Source organism: Anabrus simplex, chromosome 1 (genome assembly GCF_040414725.1).
Source record: "Anabrus simplex isolate iqAnaSimp1 chromosome 1, ASM4041472v1, whole genome shotgun sequence".
NCBI classification, from domain to species: Eukaryota; Metazoa; Arthropoda; class Insecta; order Orthoptera; family Tettigoniidae; genus Anabrus; species Anabrus simplex.
In genome coordinates this window covers 633,627,833-633,651,414 of record NC_090265.1, presented here as the reverse complement: position 1 = coordinate 633,651,414, position 23,582 = coordinate 633,627,833, and the positions used below count along the sequence as shown (strand labels likewise).

The 23,582-nt window shown below is 39.1% G+C and overlaps 1 protein-coding gene across 1 annotated transcript in view; it reads right to left on the bottom strand.

Annotated features, from left to right (window-relative positions):
* Nucleotides 1–23,582, bottom strand: part of LOC136871356 (vesicular glutamate transporter 1) — an 80,645-nt gene that overhangs the window by 16,194 nt on the left and 40,869 nt on the right. Inside the window, exons 5-9 of the mRNA XM_068225104.1 lie at nucleotides 22,287–22,461; nucleotides 17,639–17,775; nucleotides 15,111–15,234; nucleotides 14,902–15,035; nucleotides 13,402–13,544 (exon numbers count right to left, since the gene is read on the bottom strand). Coding sequence (XP_068081205.1) covers nucleotides 13,402–13,544; nucleotides 14,902–15,035; nucleotides 15,111–15,234; nucleotides 17,639–17,775; nucleotides 22,287–22,461 — 713 coding nt within the window. The remainder of the gene's footprint in view (nucleotides 1–13,401; nucleotides 13,545–14,901; nucleotides 15,036–15,110; nucleotides 15,235–17,638; nucleotides 17,776–22,286; nucleotides 22,462–23,582) is intronic.

Genomic DNA, 23,582 nt, shown 5'->3' with positions numbered 1-23,582 from the left:
TGTTAATTGCTTGCAGGTCAAATGTTCCCTCAGATATTTTGAACCTTGAGTACTGAAGGCCACATAAGTTTAATAGCCATTTTAGTTTCAGACCCATACGTTTTTAAGACTGACAAAATGATAATTTTAGATTGTTATTCATCAATACTTTTAAACAAATTCAGTGTCTGTCTATGTTTTTTAGATGTTATGTATTGCTAGTTTTAAGATACCACAGTGTTACAACACTAATAGTCTAATATCATAATGTAAGAATAGATAGGCTCCACAACTAATTGTTTTAAGATTGAGTTAGGCTGATGATGCCCATTAAACAAAGGGCAAAACATATACCTCAGAACTCGACTAAGTGGTATGTTCCGAGCTGTCAGCGGAGAGATGGCTTGGAATGACATTAGTAGACGAATAAGTTTGAATGGCGTTTATAAAAGTAGGAAAGATCACAATATGAAGATAAAGTTAGAATTCAAGAGGACAAACTGGGGCAAATATTCATTTATAGGAAGGGGAGTTAGGGATTGGAATAACTTACCAAGGGAGATGTTCAATAAATTTCCAATTTCTTTGAAATCATTTTGGAAAAGGCTAGGAAAGCAACAGATAGGGAATCTGCCACCTGGGCGACTGCCCTAAATGCAGATCAGTATTGATTGATTGATTGATTGATTGAACTCTGTAGTACTAAAAATCTAACCATATAAATTGTGGAATGTATTGAATAGGTGGTTCAATAAATATTCCTGTAATATTCTTGACATACCACATAGTCGAAGCATCTTGTCTCCTTACTCCCAGGTCTTCCCAGCCCAAAGTTTGCAACATTTTAGTAACACTACTCCTTTGTCGGAAATCACCCACAACAAATCGTGCTGCTTTCCTTTGAATTTTTTCCAGTTCTTGTATCAAGTAGTCCTGGTGAGGGTCCCATACACTGGAGCCATACTCTAACTGTGGTCTTACCAGAAACTTGTACGCCCTCTCCTACATCCTTACTACAACTTCTAAATACTCTCATAACCATGTGAAGAGATCTGTAACCTTTCTTAACTACCTCATTAATATGATTACCCCAATGAAGATCATTCCTTATATTAACATCTAGGTACTTACATTTTCCCCATGAGGTACTATCACCCCATCAACACAGTAATTAAAACCTGAGAGGACTTTTCCTCTTGGTGAAACTTACAACTTGACTTTTCATCCCACTTACAATCATATGAAGGCCATCCGGAAAGTGGTACCCGTTTGCGCAATAAAGACACAGGAGTAAATATTAACAAATATACACATTTTTATTGGAAAGAGCATACTTTACACTACTTCTCCACATAATCTCCAAGCAAATTTAGGCATTTGTCATAACGTGGGACGAGTTTTTGTATTCCAGCGTCATAGTCCTCCACCGCCAGCGTATTGAGATACGTAGTCACGGCTCGTTTAAGTTCTTCATCGCTGTCAAATCGTTTTCCCGCCAGAAAGTCTTTAAGCTTCGTAAAGAGATGAAAATCCAAAGGAGCCAAGTCTGGGCTATACAGGGGATGGTCGAAGGTTTCCCACTTGAATTGCTGCAAAAGTTGTTGTGTTATTGCAGCTGCATGAGAGCTGGCATTGACATGAAGGAGAACAACGCCTGTAGACAATAGACCTCACTGTCGATTTTGTATTGCCCGCCGTAATTTCTTTAATGTTTCACAATACGCATTAGCATTAATTGTGTCTCCACGGGCCATAAAATCAATGAGCAGTACACCTCGGCGATCCCAGAAAACGGTTGCCATGAGTTTCCTGGTGGACAGAACTGTCTTGAATTTTTTTGGTTTGGTTGGTGAATGAGCATAATGCCACTCCATTGACTGTTGTTTACTCTCAGGTGATGCATAACAAACCCATGTTTCGTCCCCATTAATGATGCGAGTCAGGAAAGAGTCTCCTTCATCGGAATAACGTCCCAGAAACGTCAGTGCTGCAGCCATACGCTTGGTTTTGTGCTCCTCTGTAAGCATGCGAGGGACCCACCTTGCACAGATTTTTGAATAATGCAGATGGTCTTTGATAATTTCATGAACAATTGTTCGAGACACATTAGGAAAGTGTTCACAGAGTTCATCAATTGTGACGCGCCGATCGTTCCTCACGCATTCGTCTACTGCACTCAGTAGTTGGTCTGTAATGACAGATGGTCTCCCTGAACGCTCCTCGTCGTGTGTATTCCCCCTCCCCAGGTTGAAGTTGCGACACCAGCGCCGAACAGACGATTCGTCCATCACATTGTCTACATACACCTCCGTTAATTGGCAATGAATATCACAAGGTTAAACGTTTCGTACATTAAGTAATTTAATTACGGCCCACACTTCACAACTGGCGGGGTTCTCAATTTTAAACGATTTTAAACGATCACAGACACAACACAGGCAATGCTAGCGTCACGCAACCTCGCATAGAGCAGGCAGACAAGCCACCGACGTGGTCTGATCTTGCCCAGCGGCTACCCGAGTTGTCAGCACTTCATGCGGCGATAACAGGTACAGTACTACTTTCCGGATGGCCCTCGTACCATTGTCTGATGTCCGTCTCACTACATTGTTTAAGTCCTCCTGCAGTCGCTCACAATCCTGCAACTCATTTAGTACTCTATACTGTATAACAGGGCCTCTCAGAGTGCAAGCACCACTGTGCACGGTGCAAAAGACGACTTCGCTTGGTTGACCAGAGTGCAGACCCCCCCCCCCCCCTCCTTGATTTGGAGCCAAGCCTATCTCGCTCGCTCTGCCTGTATCCCTCTTCTTCACTTGCTCTGTAGCGCTCCAAATTCAAGCCAAGTTAAGCCGAGTTGCGCTGAGCTTAGCTGAGTAGCCCATAGACGAAGCGTTGGTCTGAGCCGAGCCGAGCGGGACCAATGCACTGTGCACAGGAACTCTGCGCCTCAATTTGCACACGAGATTTTGGGCATTTGAGAGGCCCTGCTGTATAACACCATCCACAAATATCCTTATCTGTGATTCCAGATCTTTACTCATATCATTTATACAGGGTGATTCAGCTAAGTTGTCCACCTCAAATATCTTCTGATCCATTAAAGGTATAGACACTCTGTTTTCAAATTCTTAAATTGTATTAAGGGGCTCATAAAATACTGTCCTATTCCTCTTGATAACATACATAATTACCGAGAAACAGGTAGAATCTTTGTTCTTTTAAATGGGACTATACTAATTTAATCCAATAGAACAATTATGAATCGAGCAACAAATTCAGTGATGTGCTTATTTTGCAAATCAGAAGAGTACTTTGGAGGTTTTAATGTCACTATATGATGATTTTGAGAGTAGGTTTCACGACATTCAGGCATTAGAAAAAGATCTGCAGGTGTTCGCTATGCCCTTCTCAGTGGATGAGCAAACTGTTAGACTAGAACTGCAGCTAGAACTGATTGACTTACAGTGCGATACTCAAACGAAAGAGGTTTGCAAACACAAACAGTTTGAATAAATTTTATGTTCGTTTTGCAAGGGAGAGATTTCCTAGATTGTACATATTTAATGCTCATATTGTAAGTATATTAGGAACAACTTGTTTATGTGAACAGACGTTTTCATTAATGAAGATTTGTAAATCTAGACACAGAAGTAGACTCACCAATGAAAACTTGAAATGTGTCTTGCGACTTGCCAGTACGCAAATGATAGTACTAAACATAATACAGCCATGCGGTTAGGAGCGCGCAGCTGTGAGATAGTGGGTTCAAACCCCACTGTCGGCAGCCCTGAAGTTGGTTTTCCATGGTTTCCCATTTTTACACCAGGCAAATGCTGGGGCTGTACCTTACTTAAGGCTACAGCTACTTCCTTCCCATTCCTAGGCCTTTCCTGTCCCATCGTCGCCATAAGACCTATCTGTGTCAGTGCGACGTAAACCAAATAGCAAAAAAAAAAGGAACAAAAAACAACATAATACAATACTATCTAATCAGTGGTTCCCAACCTTTGCCAGCCGACGCCCCCCTTTTCAGATACGGGTGGTCATCGCGCCCCCCCTCCCAACCCCGTCGCTTCTATAACCTCTCCGATAAAATGACGTGGAGGATATAGACCTAACCTAATGACACCACATAATGAACTATTCCAGTATTCAATTATTTATGAAGAAATAAAATATGAAGTACGCGCTTTATATCTATGACTACTAACTTCATTTTAGCACAATACAAAGAAAACAGTTTTACAATAAATCCTTAAATTAGTCAACAGATGTCAGTGAGAGGGTTGACACTGTTTTCTCTTGGTAAGATTCGGTAGTTTGGCTTGATATTTGACAGAGCACAGCGGGGATCACTTGCAACATCAAGCCGACAGCACTGCTTTGTTTTTGACACTCAGCGTTGAAAATTGTGACTCGCATAAATATGTCGTTGAAAATGGGACAGTGACACACAATGCTACTTTGGCTATTTCAGGATACACTGCAAGAAAGTTTACCCAAAAGTCGCCCTGTTCTAATATTTTGTAATCATCTTTTAGCTGTGAATCACACTTCAAATCTATGGCTTCTTCTTGAAGTTGTGCTGGCAGTGCCACAATGTCAATGGCAAACGGATTTCTTGTTAACAACCAGGGCCATTCATATGACGAGATATCGGGAAAGTAGAAACTGAATTCTTGTGCCAGGGAATCCAAATGTGACTGAATTTGCACCTTAAGTTTATTGCGATCATGTTCATTTTCCAGCAAAATTTCATTAAAGTGGTGAAAGGATGAGAAGTTGTTCAACTGAAACCGGCGTTTCCATAACTGTATTTTTTCCAGGAAAGCTCTGATGTCATCAAAAGGAAGCATAATATTGGAGTTTTTGCCTTCGAGCTTTATGTTCAAACTGTTCAAAGCTTCAAAAAAAAAAAAAATCGCAAAGGTATGCCAATGAGATGATAATAATTGGCATCAGTAAACGCTTCATACAGATCGTTCTTACTTTCACCAAGAAGAAAAATTTCAACTTCAGACTTTAATTCAAACAGCCAAGCTAACATGTTCCCTTTTGATAGCGAGCGAACCTCTGTTAGGGAAAGGAGAGTTTTGTGATCGGCTTGAAGGTCAACACAAAGGGCTTCAAACAACATTATCTGTAAAGAACTTGTCTTCACAGAGTTCACAATTCTTATAGTGACTTTTAGAGTGTTATTAAAATCTTGGGGCAAGGTTTTGGCCCCCAAAGACTGCCTGTGAATTATACGGTGGGTTCGCATGATGTTTGGATTTTTATCTTTGGCCAGTTTGAGAAACACAGAACGTGACCCAATCATAGCAGGTGTACCATCCGTATATACATCCACTACATTTTCCCAAGAAGTCCATGTTCTTGGAAAAAAAACTATCATTGGGCAGAAAACACATCACAAGCTTTTGAAGTTGTTTTTGAACATTGGGAGAACAACACTTCTTCTCTTAAAATTCCACTGTCGACAAATCGACAATATACAATCAGTTGACAACAACGGGCCACATCGATTGTTTCATTACACTGAATTGAAAACACTGGAGATGCTTTCACCTTCTCCAAAATTCGCATTTTAATGTCTTCTGACAGTTCTTGAAGTCTGCACTTCACTGTGTTATCAGAAAGAGAAATTTTAGACAATTTCTACCGACTCCCTTCACCCAAAACTATATTTGCGGCGAATAATATACATGGCTTTACTAATGTTTCCCAAATTGTGTGTGCTTTTTTGTCTTTCGCAATCAGAAGAGCTAGCCCATATGATGCTTCCACTGCTTTCTCATTTTCTGGGTTAAAAGTACCCGATGAATCTAATTTCATACGTTTTAGTGAGTAGAGTTTAGTTGCAAAAAATTATGTGGGTTTGTCTTTTAAGCCTGAATGATTCGTGTTTAAATGTCTCTCCAAATGCACAGGCTTCATCGAATCGTTACTCAGAGCACAGTGGAAGATTACGCATTGAGGCTGTTGTATTCCGTTCCGTTCAACGACTGTGAAGCCATATTTAATATAGTCATTATCATTGCACAGTCTCTTCTTGGACATCGTTATCAATTTTTTTTTAAAGTCACAATATTAAATAACACAATTCACATAGTCGCACTGTTACAGCGAAGCATACACAACACTCACGATAAACAACTTGACAGACCTGTCTACTGCGAAAGTATACGAGGCACAGAATCAACAGTCAAAGGGCCTGGTCACTGAGCGTCAGTCGGCGATGTGTTGTCATGGCCATTACTGCACCATTTCTGATAGGACAGTTGTACTATGTAACTCTCGCCAATTTGACTGCAAGGGAAGAATAAGAATGTGTAAGGGTGGGAACAGAGCATTCAAGGATGAGCTACCAAAAAAACGTGTCTATATGCCGCAGAGTGAGAGGGAAGGAGGAACTTCCACTTCATTTGTTGCTTCTGAAACTCCGATATTCTTTGTTCTTCAGAGTTAATGTCGACTCCTGACTGTAGTAACTTATTGCCAGTTAAGTTCTTTGGTGAGAAAATGTCACTGTTTCATGAATTGCTGTGGTTGAATATTAATTAGTTGTAGCCCAAAATACCAGTCGGCCTACATAGAATTTCACGCTAGCCATGAAAGCCTGACATGTTATATTTAAAAAAATTATTATAATTTAGCCTACTATTATTGCCTTCCTGTTGTTCTCGCTACTAGATCAATTTGATATAATACCGTTTATACGAGTACCTACTTCATGTAATATATGTTGTTTATCAAAACACCTTGTACAGTATGTAATAATAATACTGTAAAATGAAAGCAACTACTACACCGTTGATAAGTTGAAATATGTCGCGTACGGTCATAGTTTACTTTCACGCAAGTAGGTCCACAAAGTATGCAATTAAACGTGCGTTGAGTGGTCTTGTTCCCGCACCTGCTCTCAGGCTTCATTTTGCTCCTTACAACACACCAAGTTTCTTACTTAACCTCAAACCTCGCGGTTCCCCAGAGGTTTGTGCCGACAGTTGGCAACTACCACTGCTTTTGAATGACTGACTTGACGCGACAATCACTTGGAGATATTCAAAAAACGTTTATTACACAAAATTGTAATATTCGAGTTTAAAAAATATGAATTCGGAAATCACTTCATGCCCCACTGATAAAGCCCCACGCCCCCCCCCCCAGGGGGTGCGCCCCTCAGGTTGGGAACCCCTGATCTAAACGAACCCAAAGGAGGAGTACACCAGTGATTTGTTTCAGTTTGCGTGTTTAATACAAAGATTGAAATGTTTGTTAATGAGAGTGCAAAGAACATGTACAAATCACATAAATTGTATTTTCTTTCGGTAAATGTACATGTTCCAAAGCTTCAGTTAATCGTGAAAAAGTATTTATTCAGGAAATATTGCACACTGCTGTATATTTCCTTTGTCAAAGAATAATTTTCTTGTCCTGTTATACTCTGTAATCTGTATCCTGTTCGTCTCACATGATCCATGCTCTACATTATTCTTATACTTCTTCTTATTATTATGAAAGCTGTTGTTCATATGGTAACATTTCCGAGTGGCTAGTACAGTACGGGCACGGTATGCAACCCGCCTGTCTGCTGCTCTCTTGTCATGTGACAAACATCCATGCCGAGCGGAGCAAGTAACACCGGCTCCCTAGAGCAACTACATGATGACGTCTGACTTATACCATCTATCACTTCAGTTTCCCTATAGAGCTCATCTGGTTTTATCAGCACCACGTCTAGAATATTTTTCCCTCTAGTTGGTTCCATCACTTTCTCATTCAGCTGTCCTTCCCGTACAGTGGGTCAATATACGAAGTGGGAATGAACAAACAAGTAACAAATCAAGTCATACGGAGAAAGACAGGGACATGAATAGGAACGCATACAAGGGGAGACCCAAAAATAACTGGATATCATTTTTAAAAAAATACATTTTTTTTCTACAAACGTTAGTCACTTTCGAAGTACCGTCCATTAACACTAATACATTTGTTCAAACATTTTTTCTACTATGCTAAACAACTTTCGTACTCATCCTTGCAGATGCCTTATAGCACCGGTTTCAATACTTTTTTCATCTACGTAATATCTGCAAGACATTTCCCTTTCAGCTCCCTTTACATCCGGGGAAATGAAAAGAAATCACAAGGTGCGAGTATGGAGGGTAGGGTGGGTGAGGAAGTGGTGTCATGCATTTTTTTTACAAAATATCATGCAGAGAAATGGCTGTGCGAGCTGGAGCATTGTCATGGTGGAAGAACCAGTCCCCACTCTGCCAAAAATCGGGCCATCTCAACCGAACACTCTCACGCAACCACCTCAAACACTCAGGTAGAAGAGTTGGTTTACCATTTGATGCTCAGGGACGTACGTCGAGTGAACAATGCCGTGAACGTCAAGAAACAGCTCAACATTGTCTTTATGGCCAATATGACTTCCCGGGCCTTTTTCAGGCGTGAAGAGCTGGGTGTCGTTCACTGTGATGACTGCTGCTTTGTCTCAGTCTCATACCCATAACACCACAATTCATCCCCAGTGAAGATTTTGTCGAAAAATTTCTCGTCTACTTCCAAGTGGTCCAACAAGTCACGGCAAGCGATCACGAGTCAACAAAAGGGGATGAATTTGGCCGTGATTCGTCTCATTTGCAAATCTTCGGCTACAAGGTGTTGCACTGAGCTCCATGAAAGACCAGATAGTTCAGCAATTTCATCAATAGTACGCCTTTTATCCTCGTACAGAAGTGTGTGAATTTTCCCCATGTTTTCATCAGTTCCGGATTTGGAAAGCCAGCCCGGGCACTGAATATCTTCGATGGATTTGTCACCACGTTTGAATCATGAATACCACTCAAACACGTGAGTTCTTTTCAAGGCGTGTAGTTTATAAGCTGTAGACAATATATCAACCACGTCCAATGCACTTTTACAGAGCAGAAAACAAAATTTCAACATTGTACACTGTTTTCGAATATCAGCCATTTCACAAAATAACAAAAATTGAAGAGGTCAAAAAACACGTCACACAAAAATTGACACAGAGACTCACTACAACCGTCTCAAGCTTTGCCAGTTAGGATACTGACTCAGGAGGAGTTACTTAACACCCATCTAGAAGTCCAAACTACAAGAATGACGCGCGTAGCAAATTACGTCCTTTATTTTTGGATCCCCCTTGGTAATAGGATGAACATGAAGTGTTTGAAACTGCAAGCAGAAACAAGCTTACGGGGGGAAAAGAAGAAATGTAGAAGAATAGGGACTGAGGAAGGGAGAGTCCAAAGATGTGGAAACAGTCCTTGTCCATTTATATTTTTATGTTTGCCCTTACTCCTCTTTCTACTGTCATGGACCAATAGATATTCTTTTGACTTTGTCTGGTTATTCTGTTGTCAGAGCTATTGTTTATAACAATCAAAGTGGTAGTATTAAAATTTATGTTATGTGAACGTGTGTGACTTTCACTATAAATCCCCTGCATTTGGTGCTGAAATCCAGAAGTATTGAATCAAATACACAATTCTGAAGGACTCCTGCAATACTTAAAGTGGATTTGATATCAAGAGAATGTTTAAAGGTCAACAAAATAACACGTTACTCTAGTCTCACCAGACTTCAGCTCATGGCAGTAGATGAAAAAAATATCTAGATAAGTTCACTCTTCATTATCCTCAGGAGTTGACTGAAATTTCTTTAAGTAAACTCTGCTTTAATTATCTGGAAATTAAGACTGAAAATGCTACTTATATCTTAATATGTACTTTAAGGTTATGCATTCATTGTTTGTGACATCATATTATGGACTAAACTGATTAACTTCTACTGCTGTCCTGCAACCGATGCCTTCAGCTGGCGGGATTTACTAATTATCAAACTTCCCCACGTTGATGTTCCAAATAATTTTCCACAATGACAGAATCTCTACACTCCCTAAAACACGCATGAACTACATTATGCTCCAATGCTACGCGATTCTGCAATGGTATACAATATATCCATGAATCAACTTTCCTGGATGATTTACAGCATCGTTAACACCACTTACAGGATACTCTGAACTGTTCTCTCTCTCTCTTTTTTTTTACAAGTTGTTTTACGTCGCACCAACACAAATAGGTCATATAGCAAAGATGGCATAGAAAAGGGCTAGGAGTGGAAATGAAGTGGCTGCGGCCTTAATTAAGATCCATATCCAGTATTTGCCTGGTGTGAAAATGGAAAATCACGGAAAACCATCTTCAGAGCTGCCGACAGTGGGAGTTCGAACCCACTATCTCCCGAATGCAAGCTTACAGCTCATCGCATGGCCAACTCACTTGGTCTAAACTGTCTAATGACTGTTGATGATATAATTTACAATTTACTTGAATGGTGATGAATACTTGGCAGATATCGAAAGTTGCGAAGAGCTGATAAATATGCTTGCTCTTTCCAGACGGTATCACGAACGATTGAACAGAAACTCTCAAGCACACTATAAAATGTGGTACTCACATTGCCTCCTTCAAACATGAACTCAAACTTAACCTCAAACATCTCAAGAATCCATCAGTTTTCCAAATCAACAAGTGTGTATTCCTCAGGGGGATATCTAGAAGCGGAACGAAAATAGTTATTGAACAACATACCAATAACAGCCAACAATTATGAGGAAACTATGCGTATTCTCCTCACCAAATACAGGGATAAAAATCACATCATAGAGACCCATCTAAACTACCTGGAAAACTTAATCCTGATCCACACTCCCACTCCTGAATTTCTTAGCGAAGCCTATGCAGAGTGCAACTGCCGAATACAGGCCCTGCGTGCCTTGGGTGAAAATATTGTGAGTTATGGTCACCTGGTCACACCTAAGACCCTCGGTGCATTTTCTAATGAGTCGTGTCATCAGCGAATACACAAAAGGACTAAAACAAACTTTACATCTTCATAAACTGTTTTCACAATGAGCTGTGTTCTCATTAAACACAGATCTTCAAATCATGCAAGTTTTCTCATCTTTGATGATATGGGGTTTTTGGTCTAGGGTTAATGAGCCTATCTTTTACCTGGACGTCTCAGGTTCGATTCCTGGACAGGTCAGAGATTTTTACCTAGATCTGAAGGCTGGTTCAAGGTCCACTAAACTTATGTGAGGACAATTAATTAGCAATCTGACGGTGAGATAGTGGCCCCAGTCAAGATAGCCAAGAGGTTGTCAAGCTGACCACATTTCATCTTGTAACCTGCAGGCCTTTGGGGTGAGCACCAATTGCTTGATAGATCAAGACCAATCAGGGCCCATCAGGGATGCAGTGACTGATTTGTTTTTGATTTGGTTTCAGCTTCAATAAACTTGTTTCTGCGACCTAGCTTATAAAATGTGCCATCCTTGAGAGGTCTTTAGTGTGTGGTTCTTTCCTCTTCTTATATATTTTCTGGCAGAGAATACGTCTATAGTTACAGGACTGTACTTAGGCCAGTGAAAGTTTTCGTATTTCAATATAACTTCTAGAAAACAAATTATGATCATTATAAAATATCAAAGCCATTTCTTATTAACAGTGCTGATGCAGTTATTTTATTATTATTATTAATCATATACAGTCGTATCAGCACACTCTTTTTTAAAACATAACCGGTTTTCGGACACTAAGGTCCATCATCAGTGTTAGAATTTAAATTTAATTCCACATGAGTGTGTCGTCAAAATTAGTTAAAATGTGTTTAAAATGTAGCCCTGTTGACATTAACTGTAAAATAAGAAAAAGAAAAAACAAGTGTAAAAGCATGCAAATAATACATATAAACTTAAAATGATGTTGTAAAAGGTATGAACATACCATAGGAAGGGCTGCGCTTTTCTCGTGCTTAGGCTGTTGGTCGAGTACTAACAGCTCGTTTCCGTATTTAAAGCTATGGTATGTTCATACTTTTTACATCATCATTTTAAGTTTATATGTATTATTTGCATACTTTTACACTTGTTTTTTCTTTTTCTTATTTTACAGTTAATGTCAACAGGGCTACATTTTAAACTCATTTTAACTAATTTTGACGACACACTCATGTGGAATTAAATTTAAATTCTAACACTGATGATGTATCTTAGTGTCCGAAAACCAGTTGTGTTTTAAAAAAAGTGTGCTGATACGACTGTATATGATTAATAATAATAATAATAATAAAATTCTAGAAAACATGCACACTGACAGTGTTCAATACCTCATGTAATGAGGAAAGACCATTGTACAAAGCTACAAGAGTCTAACCTCATATGATGTTATCACGTGCTACAGTAGCACAGCCATCTTGAGGTGCTGAAGTCACCATGCAGCGTGCTTAACAGCTAGCGTAGCTCTGGACTCCGGCATTGTAGCAAGTTGCGTGAGGTATCGTTTGATTTGTTTCAGTGAGTTATGGGGCAAAAACAAAATAAATAGAAAACATTTGAGAAAATTGTGGTGTGAATAAGTGCAAAAATGTTTATTCTTTCTCAAAATGTCATGACATATGAACAATAAATGGCTTCAAAATGATCAAAAATACTTCTAGAGGATAAAGTGGCTTCTCAGAATTCCAAAAAGTCTAAAAGATTTAATGATTTAGTTTAATTCATACTTTATTGGGGGATTCTCAAAGTTAAGATGGCTGAGCGCCATGAGGCAAATTCTGCGCTACTGCAGCCTCAGCCAGGCATATCTACTGCCCCGGTGGTGGAAAATGATTTGGAACTCATAGATGTAGATACTGATCTCCTCGGTGATGATGAAGGGGCTCCAGTGCACTCATGGAATGGAAGCTCCCATTGACTGTGTCATACAAATATACTTTCATGTGTAATATTGATGCCAATCTCTTCACATATTATGTTCCTCTCATATCACAGTACCATTGTACATCAAATTTGTCTTGAAGATTTTGTAAAATCATTTAGAATTAAGAAATAAAACATGATCAGTAAAATTTCAAACCCATACTGACTAGATAATTTTTATTTTGACGATAAGTATCAGGTGGTATGAATTCTACTTGTGTTCATAACTCTGACACAACCCTGTCAGAACTCTTCTTGTGATGAAACCAAATATATTTTGTTGTTTCATTTCCAGTAATAACAAATTAAAACTAACACAAGATAGGATGACTGAAGAAACTGCACTCGAGACCATAATATCCAAGTGGATAAAAAGAGACAGCCTAGGAGAATAATAATCTTAGCTACAGAGAATGAGAGAGGCAAGGAAGCTAACAGAGCTACTGAACAAACTGAAGCAGTATGAGCTGCTAATAAGGAATTTTGAAGAATTTAATTTTTTCTCATAACCTTGAAGACAATGCTGAAAGGTACAAATCTTTAAGGAATAGCCTTTTTAACCTAGGCCTACTGACGAAACAGCATGATAAGAAAAAGCATAACATAATTTTCCATACCTAAATCCTGCCCATGCAAATCCGCCAAAGCCAACAGCAACTGTCAAGTTAGCTACAACAGCACTTCGTGTTGTTGAATGGGCAGCTGCCAGAAGGAATAATGTCTGACAAGAAAATGCTCCACAGTTGCAAAGCTTTCTCACCTGCAATAAAAGAAAAAAAACATCTATACAACTCCACAACATAGGCTAAATAATTAGTTTTAAAAGCTCTAATGAACCAATTTTGGTCTCGTTAGTAAATTATTCTGAAAATTACCAAGTGCAGGGTAATTCTCTTCACAAAGTAATTTTTTTTAAAAGGGTTCTTGGCCATACATTGCAGTGATTTGAATGTGGATGTATAAGAATTTGGTGTTGAGTTTTATCTTGTGTAACTGTTCGGGTTTCTTTGGTGTATAGTGTTGGGGCTCATTTCTGAAATGTTTAAACTGCAATTGAGTTGTTGATAGTGGCATATTTGCTTGTACTTGTGGGTGTGTTTTCATGAATATCAAATGTTTTTTGACTACCTTCCTCTCCGTCACAAAAGTGTACTAGAAGTTGCAAAACATGTACATGGACAGACATATTAGTATCATACACAAGCCATCAAGCGTTCTTGTCCCGGGAGTCAAGTGCTGAGGATGTACAGCCAAAATCAGTTAAAAGCATTCCGATAAGGTAATTTACTTGCCATCAAAAACCAATAGTGAAGGTGTTATATATCAAAATTTTTATAATCCCTACATAATGGACATCAGTAATAAACAACTGGGAAATTGACTGATCCAAGAGGTAAAGAATTCTTTCTTCTAAACTGTCAGTAAGGTTACAGGATATCAATGCTGATCTAACATACTCTGGGGAGGATAATAAAGGTTTGGATTTTAAGACTTAACGCATGTGAGGTGTGAGGTGCATAGCTGCCTCGTATATTTTTAAACTGCAGAGTGGATTTTAAATTTGTTCAGTACAATATCGCAGTGATACCTCACTGCAGCTCCTCAAGTAGGTTCACTCCGCCAGATGTTTGGGAAGCTTCGACATCAAGCATCAATATGAGTTTCACTGACCAAAGTGACAAGAAGATGATTAACCAAGTCTGAAAACATCTAATGGGATGACTCTTTGCTAATATCATCTTTAATGAAATGCACAAATCTGTAGAAAAGTTTTTTTGAGACTTGAAAATAACTTTTGAATTTAGTTTTACTGTTTGTTTATTAGAAGAATATTATAAGCTCCCAGTCTTTTGCTATTCTTGAAGACATCACTATCTTCTCCAACAAAAAAAGTGCAGGAAAGTTTTTCTCTCCCAAAACTAACATGCAGACAGCAAGATCCCTTGGATGGAATGTGACTTTGTGGAGTGAGAAACCACAAACTCTTGTAACATTGTGAAGGTAGTACACAGTGCAGGCCTTGCATCTCATGTGTTGAGTCTTAAAAACCAAGCCTTTAGACCATACCTACTTAGCCAGGTCATATAATTCTTTCGAGAACCAAGCTATAAGTATACCTGTGTTGTGGTAAGATGTCCTTGGGAGCGAAGCCAATCAGCCGTGAAGCCACCTATCTGTACCACTATTCCCATTACAAGGTATGGCAGAGCCGCTAACCAGCCCATCTGCTGAAGATCAAAATGGAGAACATCTGTAAAATTAACCATATAATTAAAATTCCATGGTATCATTTAACTTTTGACTTATACATAGTATGAATAATTACCTTTCATAAACGTAGGCAACCCAGTGAGCAAAGTGTAGAATCCCCAGTTTTCACTGAAGTGAGCAATTATGATCGCCCACACAGGAAGGGATGTCAGGAACCTTTTCCAAGGAGGATCCATATTCTGAAATGATAAATAGTATCAGAACCATGAAGCAATCTGGTCTCAAACTATTCTGCAATTTTGAAGCAAGGACAATTATTGATCACAAATATGAAAGAAAAATGCTACATTTCCCAACCCATTTACTTATTCACACTTTGTTACTCTTTTCTGTGCCACAACAGTAGAATACTAATATTAAAATGTCTAAACTTTATGCAAACTACCAACTATCTATCCAAAGTGTGGAGAACAAATAGGCCCTAGATGGAAATACTCTATTTAGAAACAGTTATGAATGCACAGTTTCTAATAAGTATGTTATCTTATAATTTAAATGACTACTGAAAATTAATCTGAAGACCAATTCAGTAAGGAAATCAGACTGAAAAATGTGGGGTAACAATATTAAAAATAATAATAATTTAAAAACAAAAGCAAGCTTATAGTTTTACACAACTGTTGATATCATAGTCACAGGCAAAGGGCCTCCAGTTATATATGGAATCTGAATCACAGGGAAATGACTTATTATTTCAAAAACCCCACATGTATTTGCTTTGGTGAGAAAGCAGTGAATATGCCACCCTGCTATCAGGCTCCCCTATTGAGAACAAACAATACTGAGGGTAACTGGATGTACAGAGAAACTTCAGGGAATAAATAATATTCAATTAAGGATGTTGGAACTGAAGGTAGCGGTCACTGTCAGCAGACAAAAAAGGAAACAAGAGTAAGTATATAATTGTTAATTCAACTGAGATTTTTAGCGCTGGGAGTGTCCACGGACACGTTTGGCTCGCTTGATACAAGTCTTTCTATTTTACGTGCATGGGTGATGTACGCATCTGGAGTGGAATGATGATGATGATGATAAGGTACGGAGAAGGTGAAATCTGGTGTCAGCACATAATTTAGACCTGTCAAATAACACCACGGGGGCTGTTCAAGGTTTAAACGTCCCCATCAATGGACGAATCACCATCATCAGCATCATATGCCCTTAGTCCATATGAGGTTTAGAAATGAATCCAAGATCTTGGCATGCAATCTAGTGATTCGAAATTGTATACCACTGTCTCTCCTACCCTGCCAGCCAATAATCTGATGGTGAACATTTTTCCATCAATGGGACTCGAACCAGCTATCTTCAGTGCCAGACTTGATTCCTTAATGATCATGGCCACCAGGCAGGGTTCAATCGAGATGTTTAGAAGGGAATGATTGGTTAAAGTGATGAGCTTTCTGGTGCCTAAGGTATATAAGTGAGAACCAGACAGCTGCTGTCATCTATTGGACACTAGGAAAACCATTTGGAGAAAGAGCTGTTCTGTTTGGAGAAGAAGAGATACAACTGCACTTGTACTCCTTGCACATTTGGAGATTTTATCACTCTGGGTAGTCCCAAGCCCTTTTTAAAGATGCTGTTGAAGGTATACAAAACATGCAACAGTTTCATTTCTCAAAGGACGAACTAAGAATGAGAAACCAAGGTACATGTTCCTTCCAGTGTGTGCGATGCCTTTATGTCAAGCAATGCAAACTCTGGATCTTTACTGGAACTTTCTTTCTGGAACAGTGTAATGCCTGAAAACCACTACAACATTTGAATCTTTGTGGTGTGCATTTGCTGATCATGATTCTTCTGCCACCTTGAAGTATCTGAAGGACAAGAATCTAAAAGAGCTATTTTCCCCTTTGTTCCTCCTATTCATCATAGACAAACCTTCCTCACTTTCCTGCTTCTAGAGATATAAACGCTAATGGAAGAGCTTGTGAAGATGAAGATGATAACAATGAACCTTCCCAAAACTAAGAAAGTAACTCAGACTGACTGAATGGGTATCTTCATTGATATTTTTAATTTTTTTACTCTTAATAATTTGTGTACTTTTCTAGTACAAACATTTGTCAGAAACCCACTTCAAAGTAGTTCTGAACTGTTAAGACATTCCATTTTTGACAGTTTTCATTTTAAAGTGGAAATTTTCATTAGGGCTAGTAGTCTGACGCCTAAGAGCAACATAATAGCAAATGGCTGAACTGCCTTTAGAAAAAAAGACATGCCAGTGGCCCAGACATTGAAGCAGAGGGAATACTCTCCTTGGATCAGAAGAGCTGACCCTAAGTGCCCACACTGTGGACTCATATACGGCCAGAGAGAAGACGGATGATCTGGAGAAATTAGTAGACAGTTTTCTTTTGTATTAATTTGCAGAAATTTTCAACTAAGTAATCTGTACTAATTTAAGTTAAACAAAATTATCTGATGGAGGAAAGGAATACATTAATAAATAACTGGTATAATATTGGAATATTCAGCAAATACATGCAAAAATAAAATTAGACAGCCATGGCAGAGACATGCTAAGAATGATTAGTAAGTCATGCACCACAACCTGTTAGTTAAATACTGATACTTTACCACCTTGATGTGGTTGGCGGAAGGGCCAATTGAAGACCGAATGTATTCCAGTTCATGGTCTGTTATTCGTCGATCTGCTTGGGGTGATCCTGTGACAAACACTCCCCAGGCAATGCACCACAAGATTGCCAATACACCTGTTTCAAAGTAACAAAAGTTAATGAAATAATAGTTTTTTTTTTTACTTTTTTAAATTTATGTGTAACTTATATTTATGTTGGTGTCCTCCAACTACAATAGATGGGCCAGTTGATTATTACACAAAGTTTACAACTGAAACAAAAATAACAAAACAAGCAACTAAAATATTTTTTTCTTTAGAATTTGCTTTATGTTGTACCAACACAGATAGATCTTATGGCGACAGTGGGATAGTAAAAGGCTAAGAGGGGGAAGGAAGCAGCCATGGCCTAAATTAAGGTACAGCCTGGTGTGAAAATGGAAAACCATGGAAAACCAACTTCAGGGCTGCTGACAGTCTGGTTCGAACCCACTATTTCCCGAATGCAAGCTCAAAGCTATGTCACCCAAACCATGCAGCCACTTCCTGCGGCCGAGCATTAGAAATGAAATAACATGTTGTTTGGACTTCATCCTCCAGGCGGCCATAATCTGCACATAGATTATGTTTAATTATAATGGTACCGGTTTCGACACCCCTTGGTTTATTAAATGTTAACGAGTTCTTGGTAGGAACTGTCCGGTGTTGAAACAAACCGGTACCATTATAATTAAAATGCAGTCTCTGTGGTCTGGCAAGACAGTTAGCGAGTTTGAGTCCCATTAGTGGGAAAAATATCATCTCAGCTGGCAGTGTAGGAGGGGTAGTGGTATACAATTTTCAATCACTAGATCACGTGCCAAAAGTATGAATTCATTTCCAAACCTTTCCGCAGTGTTCATACGGAGCGATGATGATTAATTTGTCGGATAGAGATGCCTAATTGCTGGTTTAGAAAGAAGCATTACACTATACTTCTTCTTCTTCTTCTTTTGAGACCACATTAGATCACTTTAATCAACCCCTTGGTTTGTCGAGTTCTTGGTAGGAACTGTCCGAGCCTTGCGGTCCTCCCAGTACTTCTTCATACGTGTTGATATTCTTGCCCTTTCTTGGGTAGAGAATATTCTAGTTGGGATTTTCTTCTTTGTGAGTGTAAAGTAAAAAGTCATATTTTTAAATGTTGTGTTTACTTTTTTCTTATCCACAGTGTCATCGGGTATAAGGCCAATTTCTTTCAAATCCTCCCTAATTTCCTTTTATCCATCTGCATCCAGTTGTAGTATTTTTTGAAGCAAGATTGTACTGCACTAGCTGTTTCAGAAGTCACGAATCTACCATTCTCAGGATGTGGCCAAAGCACCCTAGTCTTTTCTTGCGCATGGTATCAGTAATGGGTTCTAATTTCTGATATACAACATTGTTAGGTACTATTCGCCATTGCCCATCTTTTTGATAGCTTTTACTGACACAACTTCTTCCAATTCGTCTTTCAATCTTCTGTAATCTGTCAGTTTTGGATTGGTCATTTAGATGGAATAATGTTTCTGTGGCATATGTGGCTTCTGACTTTATGACTGTATTGTATTGTATTGTTGTATTGTAATGTACTACATTTCGGATGTGAAATAAATAGCAGTCATTTTACTACACATATTTTGTAACAGGGTGATTTTATAAATCTGCCAAAGATGCATAAAATAAAGTATATTAACTCATTAGTTTATACACGTACAGACATCCCATTCTACCACAAATTTGCTTGTGTGTGCCTTGAACACCAACTGTAGTGCTATTGTACCAAATAACAGCCTACTACTGCTCCTACTATTACTACTATGCATTTTAAAAATGAGGCTTAATAACACAAGGGGGTGCATCAGATGGGTAGCGCTGAGGAACATGCAGCAAACAGCTGCAGGGTTGTTATCTTTTTGCATTTTGATGTAATCTACCTGTAGGCAGTAATACCCTTGTGAAATTCAGTTATTAGACATCCCATTCCATTTGTGCATGTGGGGCACTTATAAGTAGAAAGTATGGTGTTGGCGGGCCACCTGATATAAGGGAAGATCTTTATTGGGGTATCCGCAAAAACAGGATTGTAAATTGTAGTAAGGATGTGAAGGAGAGGGTGTACAAGTCACTGGTAAGACTCCAATTAGAGTATCATTCCAATATATTGGATCCTCACCAAGATACTTCATTCAAGAACTGGAAATGATCCAGTAATGAAATGGAGCATGGCTTTTAGTGCTGAAGGTGTCCGAGGACTTTAGCTCGCCAGGTGCAGATCTTTTGACCTGCGTGTCGTTATGAGGATGAAATGATGAAGAAGACGACACATACACCCAGTCCCCGTGCCAAGGGAATTGACCAATTATGGTTAAAATTCCTGACTCTACCGGGATTCGAACCCGGGATCCCTGTGACCAAAGGCCAGCACACTAACCACTTAGCCATGGGGCCGGACAATGATCCAGTGGAAAGCAGCACTATTCATTCCTAGGTGATATCCAACAAAAGAGTAGTTATGAAAATGTTGAAAACTTTGAGATGGGAAGACTTGAGAGTAAGGAAATGAGCTGTTCGACTAAGCAGTATGTTAAAGATGTTGATTCCTGTAGGGAACCTGAAATATTTGTTCCAAATGAGTAACTTAGCACAATGGGGTGAAACGCTGGCAAACAGGAATGAGTTGGCTGGAAAATTTATAATGTCCAATGACGGACCAACTATATTGGTATTAAGCAGTATGTTCCAAGCTTTCAGCGGAGAGATGGCGTGGAATGACAGTAGATGAATAAGCTTGAATGGAGTTATTAAAAGTAGGAGAGATCATAAATATATGAAGATAAAGTTGGAATTCAAGAGAACGAATTGGGGAAAATATTGATTTATAGGCGAGCCTCCGTGGCTCAGACGGCAACACGTCGGCCTCTCACCGCTGGATAATGTGGTTCAAATCCCGGTCACTCCATGTGAGATTTGTGCTGGACAAAGCGGAGGCGGGACAGGTTTTTCTCCGGGTACTCCGGTTTTCCCTGTCATCTTTCATTCTAGCAACACTCTCCATTATCATTTCATAGCATTTATCACTCATTAATAAATCACCTCGGGAGTGGCGACCCCATTGTAATAACAGCCTATATATGTTTCATTCATTACATCCCTGACCCGGTCAAAGACTGGAAAACAGGTTGTAGGTTTTCATTTTTTCATTGATTTATAGGAAGAGGAATTAGGGATTGGAATAATCTACCAAGGATAAAGCGGAGGCGGGACAGGTTTTTCTCCGGGTACTTCGGTTTTCCCTGTCATCTTTCATTCTAGCAACTAGCATTTATCACTCATTAATAAATCACCTTGGGAGTGGCGACCCCATTGTAATAACAGCCTATATATGTTTCATTCATTACATCCCTGACCCGGTCAAAGACTGGAAAACAGGTTGTAGGTTTTCATTTTTTCATTGATTTATAGGAAGAGGAATTAGGGATTGGAATAATCTACCAAGGATGATGTTTGACAAATTTCCAACTTCTTTGAAATCAATTAAGAAAAGACTAGTTAAACAATTAGTACGGAATTTTCCACCAGGGTGACAGCCTTAAATGCAGATCAATGGTGACTGATTGAGGCAAATTTATGAATGATCATTCCAAACTCACTGAAAGGAAAATGCTCCTACAGCGACCAATGATGAGTTAAAACAACATCATTTTAATATGACAAAAGAGGTCTAATAAGCTCCAATGGTAGAAAAAAGCACACATTTTTTAAATATCATAAAAGCTATAATATGTAATGACAGGGCAATACAAAGTAATCAACAGTATCACGGCTCCCTCTGCGGATCAGTGGCAGTGTGTAAGAATTTGGATCCCATGATTGCACATTCAAATCAGGCAGAAATAATCAGAAATTTAAAAGGCGGGAAAATATTGATTTGGCATTCTATGTCCAGTGATGTTGGCATGTAAAAGATCTCTGGTGATACAATTGGTGTTTGCTGACAAAATTAATTCAACCTCAGGTATAGATCACAACAGAGTTCCAGTCACTCTGTCATATGGTAGAGTAAAATGGAATGCCAAAACTGACATGCAGGCAACCTAAATGGCATCAAATCAAAATGCCTGTGCATGGTAGCCAAGGTCAGAAAATTATTATTATTATTATTATTATTATTATTATTATTATTATTATTTTATATTATTGTTATTATTATTATTAAGAGTATCACCATACTTTGTCTGGAAAATTCTATGAGAAGCAAAAATTCTAAATTAAATACGACAAAGACAAAGTCACCTCCGTACAGGCCATGAAGGCCCTTGGAGGAGTGGAAGGTAGAGGCTTCCACCATTGTTAACCACGGCACGTGATGGGGTAGAGTGGTTAGCTCTACGCCCGGCCACCTTTGCCCCCAGGAATTAACCTGGTACTCATTTTTGGTGTAGGCTGAGTGAACCTCAGGGCCATATGCTCTAAATTAAATAGAATTTAGAATACCTGTTCCCTCGCAGTTCTTACTAAACAAATTAAAATTAAACAAATTACATTCCTAGAAGAGATCACTCCCTGACTGTCAGTATTGTTTATAGGATGTGAGTGACATGATATTGAACGTAACTTCTCACTTACCAAACACATAGAATATAGACTCCCAACCTGCCTTCTCAGCCAAGAAAGCAGAAAGTGGAAGAGATACAACAGTGCCAAAGTAGCTTCCAGAGAAAGCAATCGTAGCTAAGCGACTTCGTTCCAGGGGCGGTGCCCACTGACTCCACACAGCATGGATCGATGGATACGTTACTCCCTAAGAAGGATCAGGCATAAAAAGCAGTCAAATGATAGGCTCAACAATTTAGTTATAATGTAAATTCCCAACACTGGAGTTTATACAGTTCCGTGCAAATTAACCAGAACAATGGAATTAAAAAAAAAAAAAAAATTCCCAATGGTTAGCGACAGTATGCTACACATGACTTATTCTTAGTTCTCATGCTCTCTACATGTTATTTAGTGTTGTTTAATTTGTGTGGAAATTGTATTTATTTTGAAGTGAGTCACTTTGGAGGATTTTTGAGGTGGTAATAATACCTGTTTCTTTTTTTTTTGTTTTTTTGTTATTTGCTTTACGTCGCGCCGACACAGATAGGTCTTATGGCGACGATGAGGCAGGAAGGGGCTAGGAGTGGGAAGGAAGCGGCCGTGGCCTTAATTAAGGTACAGCCCCAGCATTTGCCTGGTGTGAAAATGGGAAACCACGGAAAACCATTTTCAGGGCTGCCGACAGTGGGGCTCGAACCCACGATCTCCCGAATACTGGATACTGGCTGCATTTAAGCGACTGCAGCTATCGAGCTCGGTAACCTGTTTCTTCAATGGATATGACTCCCAGGAAGCATACTGCGATTATAGCATTATCTCAAAATACTTCTATGACACAAAGAGAGTTAGCTACTAAATTTGGTGTTGGTGTAGGCAGCAGTACAAACAAACTGGATGAATTTCACTGAAGAAAACGGGGAACTGTAGCACGAAAAGAAAATGATGCCAACTAATGACCGTTTTTCCCTCAGGAGAAGTAAATCAAACCCTAGGCTAACTGCTGTGGACTTGGCACGTGAACTGGGTAAAGGGGAGTGAATCTACACATTTCTAATGTTCGCTGTAGACTCTGTTAGCTAAAAGGAAAGCCTGAAAACCTGTAAAGAAACACTTTCTAACAGGAGAAATACGCAAGAAACATCTTTTGGGTGCACATAGTCATCAGGACAGGACAATGAAACACTGGAAGACAGTTCTTTTCTCTGATGAGAGTTATTTTCAAGTGCAGGGGCAGAGGGTTCAATATGTGCTCTGAGCAAATAATGAGGCAACAACTTCACATCATTTGCAACTGACTGTAAATCACCCCATGCAGAAAACGTTTTT